Raw genomic sequence first — 7,167 nt, 5'->3', positions numbered from 1 at the left:
TCCCCATGGTCCACACTATCACCCTGATGCCTCTTCCCGTCCTCCCCATGGTCCACACTATCACCCCGATGCCTCTCCCCATCCTCCCCATGGTCCACACTATCACCCTGATGCCTCTTCCCGTCCTCCCCATGGTCCACACTATCACCCCGATGCCTCTCCCCATCCTCCCCATGGTCCACACTATCACCCTGAAGCCTCTTCCCGTCCTCCCCATGGTCCACACTATCACCCCGATGCCTCTCCCCATCCTCCCCATGGTCCACACTATCACCCCGATGCCTCTTCCCATCCTCCCCATGGTCCACACTAATCCCCCCGATGCCTCTCCCCATCCTCCCCATGGTCCACACTAATCCCCCCGATGCCTCTCCCCATCCTCCCCATGGTCCACACTATCACCCTGAAGCCTCTCCCCGTCCTCCCCATGGTCCACACTATCACCCCGATGCCTCTCCCCATCCTCCCCATGGTGCACACTATCACCCCGATGCCTCTCCCCATCCTCCCCATGGTCCACACTATCACCCCGATGCCTCTCCCCATCCTCTCCATGGTCCACACTATCACCCTGATGCCTCTTCCCGTCCTCCCCATGGTCCACACTATCACCCTGATGCCTCTTCCCATCCTCCCCATGGTCCACACTAATCCCCAGCTTTGGATCTCTGGCTGCTAAATCCAGTAGTCTGTGCCTGCTTGGATGTCCAGCACTACATCCTTTTGTCCCAGGCCAAGCGATGGTCACAGGCTCACAACCCTTTTCTGCTGACTCCATGCCAGTATACTACTCCAGGGTGTTCATCTCCTGTGACATTTTATTGAAAGATTTCAAATGTCCAGACATCTCTCACTCAGCTGATTGTCCCTGATTTGCTCTCTAAATTGCCACCTATGAAGTCATGTTGATCGTGTATGGCCTTGTTGCTGTTTTCCTAATGCCCCGTCGCTTCACAAATAACAGATTCTGGCATTTGCTTTGTTTTTTGAAATGTATTTAGTATGATTTAGTATTTAGACTTTGCTGGCAAAGTCGCTAACATTGGCCAGGAAGGCAACCTCCCTCTCTCAACCCAGAGATACCCACCTCAACCTGGCTACAGGCTCATCTCTGTACACTGCACGTTATGATTTAAAATAAACTTCTTCAGTTTGTAGGAATGTTCTAGAAACAATAGAATTTTGGAAAATAAAAGCTGGTGCATCCACTCTGTTCACCTCCTTCAACTCTCAGGATCAGGTCATTGAGTCAGTGATAATAAACCTGATTCTGATACTGACCTCTATATCCAGGGATATGCATTAACAGCTGGTCTACATGGCCACTGTATCCAGTGCACTGGTCTCTGTGTCCAGTGCTGTGCAGGAACAGCTGGTCTGCACTGGTCTCTGTATCCTGTGTTTTACATTAACTAATCATAGTGCCAGCAGCTGACAATGGCTTCCTCAGGCTTGTTTGATGTGGCCGTATACAGGGTGTGGCTCAGGGAGACTGCTGCCAGTGCCCAGCACTGTGAGAGGAGGTCTTATTCTCATATTTGCTCTGGATCCCTGGAAAATCCTGTCCACAGTGAGGGTGAGAGGGCAGATCTGCCCCTGGTCCACAGTGAGGGTGAGAGGGCAGATCTGCCCCAGTCCACAGTGAGGGTGAGAGGTCAGATCTTCCCCTGGTCCACAGTGAGGGTGAGAGGTCAGTTCTTCTCCTGGTCTACAGTGAGGGTGAGAGGGAACATCTGCCCCTGGTCCACAGCTGCTCTGTATCTCTGTCACCAGCTTCACTGCAGGGAAGGATTGGACCTGTACAACGATGAGATGAATAGTCAGAGAGAGAGGGAGGGAGCTCAGAGAATACACAAAATATCAAAGGGAAGCTTGCCTGTAAGTGACAAAAGTAGGATCTGGGATCAAGATTGGGGGGGGGGGGGGGGGACAGGGAATGGTCTGCGACCGGTGCAGCAGTCTGAGGGTGGGGAGGGATGGCAGGGAGGGTGGTGGTGAAGCTCAACAGACCCCGTATTGGCCCAACCCACAGACAGACAGACCCCATATTGGCCCAACCCACTGACAGACAGACCCCATATTGGCCCAACCCACAGACAGTCCGACCCCATATTGGCCCAACCCACAGACAGTCCGACCCCATATTGGCCCAACCCACAGACAGTACGACCCCATATTGGCCCAACCCACAGACAGTCCGACCCCATATTGGCCCAACCCACAGACAGTCCAACCCCATATTGGCCCACCCCACTGACAGACAGACCCCTTACGTGCCCAACCCACTGACAGACAGACCCCTTACGTGCCCAACCCACTGACAGTCCGACCCCATATTGGCCCAACCCACTGACAGACAGACCCCTTATGTGCCCAACCCACTAACAGACAGACCCCATATTGGCCCAACCCACTGACAGACAGACCCCATATTAGCCCAACCCACAGACAGTCCGACCCCATATTGGCCCAACCCACTGACAGACAGACCCCTTACGTGCCCAACCCACTGACAGTCCGACCCCATATTGGCCCAACCCACTGACAGACAGACCCCGTACGTGCCCAACCCACGGACAGTCCGACCCCATATTGGCCCAACCCACAGACAGTTCCACCCCGTACATGCCCAACCCACAGACAGTCTGACCCCATATTGGCCCAACCCACAGACAGTCCGACCCCATATTGCCCAACTCACTGACAGACAGACCCCTTACGTGCCCAACCCACTGACAGACAGACCCCGTACGTGCCCAACCCACTGACAGTCCGACCCCATATTGGCCCAACCCACTGACAGTCCGACCCCATATTGGCCCAACTCACTGACAGACAGACCCCTTACGTGCCCAAACCACTGACAGACAGACCCCGTACGTGCCCAACCCACTGACAGTCCGACCCCATATTGGCCCAACCCACTGACAGTCCGACCCCATATTGGCCCAACCCACTGACAGACAGACCCCGTACGTGCCCAACCCACTGACAGTCCGACCCCATATTGGCCCAACCCACTGACAGTCAGACCCCATACGTGCCCAACCCACTGACAGTCCGACCCCATATTGGCCCAACCCACTGACAGACAGACCCCTTACGTGCCCAACCCACTGACAGACAGACCCCATATTGGCCCAACTCACTGACAGACAGACCCTGTACGTGCCCAACCCACAGACAGTCTGACCCCATATTGGCCCAACCCACTGACAGACAGACCCCGTATAGGCCAAACCCACTGACAGTCCGACCCCATATTGACCCATGCCACTGACAGTCCGACCCCATATTGGCCCAACCCACTGACAGTCCGACCCCATATTGGCCCAACCCACTGACAGACAGACCCCTTACGTGCCCAACCCACAGACAGTCCGACCCCATATTGGCCCAACCCACTGACAGACAGACCCCGTACGTGCCCAACCCACTGACAGACAGACCTTGTCTGCGCCCAACTCACAGACAGACAGACCCCGTATGGGGCCAACCCACAGACAGACAGACCTTGTCTGCGTCCAACCCACAGACAGACAGACCTTGTCTGCATCCAACCCTCAGACAGACAGTCCCCGTATAGGCCAAACCCACAGACAGTCAGACCCCGTATGGGCCCAATCCACAGACAGACAGACCTTGTCTGCGCCCAACTCACAGACAGACAGACCCCGTATGGGCCCAACCCACAGACAGTCAGACACCATATGGGCCCAATCCACAGACAGACAGACGGGCAGTGGTCAGGTGAGCCGGTGTACAGTTCTGGTCACCACACTGTAGGGAGGGAGAGGTTGTACAGGGGAGGGTGTAGAGAAAATTCCCCATGATTGAGTTCATACTGCAATTTGAGGAGAAGCATAAGTCACATGTATCTGCATTGCAATGGAATAAGGGGAATTACAGAGGCATGAGACAGGAGTTTGTCAGGAATGATTGCAGACCAGCGATGGCTGAAGTTTCCAGTTCACAAGGCGTAGGATAGATATGTCCCACTGAGTAAGAAGTTCTCAAATGGCAGGGTAGGCAACCGTGGCTGAGAAGGAAAGTTAAGGACTGTATAAAAGCCAAGGAAAGGGCATATAGGGCAGTAAAAGTGAATGGGGAGTTGGATCATTGGGAAGCTTTTAAAATACAACAAAAGACAACTACAAAAGCTATAAAAAGGGGAAAAAATAAAATATTAGAGCAGACTAGTCAACAATATAAAGCAGGATACCAAAAGTGTTTTCAGTTATATAAAGAGTAAAAGGGAGGTGAGAGTTGATATTGAACCACTGGAAGATGATGCTGTGAGGTAGTGATGGGGACAAAGAAATGGCAGATGAACATTAAGGGTATTTTGCATCAGTCTTCACTGTGGAAGACACTAACAGTGTGACAGAGGTCCATGAGTGTCAGGGAGCAGGAGTGAGTGCCATTGCTATTACAAAGGTAAAAATGCTAGGCATGCTGAAAGGTCTTAAGGTGGATAAGTCACCTGGACCAGATAGACTACAGGAGTCCTGAGAGAGGTTGCTGATGAGATAACGGATGCATTGGTCATGTTCTTTCAAGAATCACTTGATTCTGGCATGGTTCCAGAAGACTGGAAGATTGCAAATGTCACTCCACTCTTTACAAAGGGAAGAAGGCAAAAGAAATAATATTATAGGTCAGTTAGCCTAACCTCAGTAGTGTTGGAGTCTATTATTAAGGAGGAGGTTTTGTGGAGACTAATGATAAAATAAGTCAAAGTCAGCATGGTTTCTGTGAAGAGAAATCCTGCCTGACAAATCTATTAGAGTTCCTCAAGGAAGTAACAAGCAGGGTTGACAAAGGAAAGGCAGTGAATGTCAGATTTCCAGAACGCACTTGATAAGGTGCCACACAAGGCCACTTAACAAGATCAAATCCTACGGCATTACAGGAAAGATATTGGCATAAATAGCAGAAAGGCTGACAGGCAGAAGGCTGCAAGTGGAAATAAAAGGGGCCTTTTCTGGTTGACTGCTGGTTAGCAGCTTTGGGCCTGTATTCACTAGAATTTAGAATCGTGTGTGAGCATCTCATTGAATCCTACCGAACGTTGAAAGGACAAGACAAGGTGAATGTAGAGAGTATGTTTCCTACGGTGGGGGTATCTAGAACTAGAGGGCATAGCCTCAAAACTGAGGAGTGACCCTTTAGAACAGTGATAAGGATGATATTTTTTTAGCCTGTTATATACAGTAGCTGGAATATGGACCACAAATTACAACTGCAAATAGAAAAGGCACATCAAAAGGGCAATGTTATAATAGTCATGGGAGATTTCAACATGCAGGTCAATTAGGAAAATCAGGTTAGTAATGGATCTCAAGAGACTGTGTTTGTTGAATACCTGTGAGGTGGCTTTTTAGAGCAGTTTGTCGTTGAGCCTCCTAGAGGGTTAGTTATACTGGACTGGGTGTTATGTAATGAACCACAGCAGATTAGGGACTATATGTATAAGAGCCCTTAGAAGGCAGTGATCATGATATGACTGAGTTCAACTTGAAATTTGATTAGGAGAAAGTAAAGTCACTGAAATAAAGCAGTATTTCAATGGAGTAAAAGAAACTACAGTAGTATAAGAGAAGGATTGGCTAAAGTAAATTGGAAGGAGCTACTAGCAAGGATGAGTTTCTGGGTAAAATGAGGAAGGTGCAGGATAGATGTATTCCAAAAATAAAGAAATACTTAAATGGCAAAATAGTACAACCATGGCTGACAAGGGAAGTCAAAGATAATGTAAAAGCAAAAGAGAGGGCATATAACAAAGCAAAAATTTGTGGTAAGACAGAGGATTGAGAAGCTTTTAAAAACCTACAGAGAGCAACTAAAAGAATCATTAGAAAGGAAAATACGAAATATGAAAGCAAACAATATCAAAGTGGATAGTAAAAGCTTTCTCAAGTATGTAAAAAATAAAAGAGAGATGAGAGTGGATGTACGACCGTTAAATAATGAGGTCAGAGAAGTAATAATGGGGGGGTCAAGGAGATAGCAAATTAACTAAATGAGTATTTTGCATCAGTCTTCACTGTGGAAGACACTAACAGTGTGCCAAATGTTGAAGGGTGAGAGGGAAGAGAAGTGAGTGCAGTTACTATTGCAAGGGCGAAGTTAAGTAGCTGAAAGACCTAAATGTACATAAGTCACACAGACCAGATGAACTGCAACCTAGGGTTCTGAAAGAGGTAGCAGTAGAGATTGTGGAGGCATTAGTAACAATCTTTCAAAAATCATTGGACTCTGGCATGGTGCCTGAGGACTGGAGAACTGCAAATGCCACTCCACTCTTCAAGAAAGGTAGAAGGCAGCAGAAAGGAAATTATTGACTAGTTAGCCTGAACTCAATGGTTGGGAAGATGTTGGAGTCAATTGTTAAGGATGAGGTTATTGAGTACTTGGTGACACAGGACAAGATAGGACAAAGTCCGCATGGTTTTCTTAAGGGAAAATTTTGCCTGACGTACTTGTTGGAATTCTTTGAGGAGATTACAAGTAGGATAGATAAAGGGGGTGTAGTGGATGTTGTATATTTGGACTTTCAGAAGGCCTTTGACAAGGTGACACACATGAGGCTGCTTACCAAGTTGACAGCCCATGGTATTACAGGGAAGATAGTGGCAAGGTTAGGGAATTGGCTGATTGGTAAGAGGAAGTGAATGGGAATGAACGGATCCCTTTCTGGTTGGCTGCCAATGACTAGTGGTCTTCCACAGAGGTTGGTGTTGGGGGCCGCTTCAGTGATTTAGATGATGGAATAGATGGCTTTGTTGTCAAGTTTGCAGATGATACAAAGTTGGTGGAGGGGCAGGTAGTGTTCAGGAAATAGGTAGGCTGCAGAAGGACTTAGACAGATTAGGAGAATGGGCAAGAGGCAGTAGATGAAATACGATGTTGAAAAATGCATGCTCATGCACTTTGGTAGTAGAAATAAATGAGCAGACTTTTTTCTAAAGGGGGAGAAAGTCCAAAAATCTGAGATGCAAAGGGACTTAGGAGTCCTTGTGCAAACACTCTAAAGGTTAATGTGCAAGTAGGGTCGGCATTGCTGGCATTGAAGAAGTTTCAGAGGAGGTTCACAAGGAAGATTCCAAGAATGAAAGGGTTATCATACAAGGAATGTTTGATGGCTCTGGGTCTGTACTCAATGGT

At 48.6% G+C, this 7,167-nt stretch overlaps 1 protein-coding gene across 3 annotated transcripts in view; it reads right to left on the bottom strand.

Moving 5' to 3' along the window:
• Window positions 1-464: 464 nt before the first annotated feature.
• Window positions 465-7,167, bottom strand: part of specc1 (sperm antigen with calponin homology and coiled-coil domains 1) — a 49,208-nt gene continuing 42,505 nt past the window's right edge. For 2 of the 3 annotated variants that reach the window (XM_059973757.1, XM_059973756.1), the window contains exon 8: window positions 467-1,797. In XM_059973757.1, coding sequence (XP_059829740.1) covers window positions 1,776-1,797 — 22 coding nt within the window. In that variant the 3' untranslated portion in view covers window positions 467-1,775. Of the gene's footprint in view, window positions 1,798-7,167 lie in introns of all 3 variants that reach the window. The other variant, XM_059973758.1, reaches the window with a different exon arrangement.

Source organism: Hypanus sabinus, chromosome 6 (assembly GCF_030144855.1).
Source record: "Hypanus sabinus isolate sHypSab1 chromosome 6, sHypSab1.hap1, whole genome shotgun sequence".
Taxonomy (NCBI): Eukaryota; Metazoa; Chordata; class Chondrichthyes; order Myliobatiformes; family Dasyatidae; genus Hypanus; species Hypanus sabinus.
Note: the sequence above shows the minus strand (reverse complement) of the source record. Positions and strands in the feature narration are given on the sequence as shown.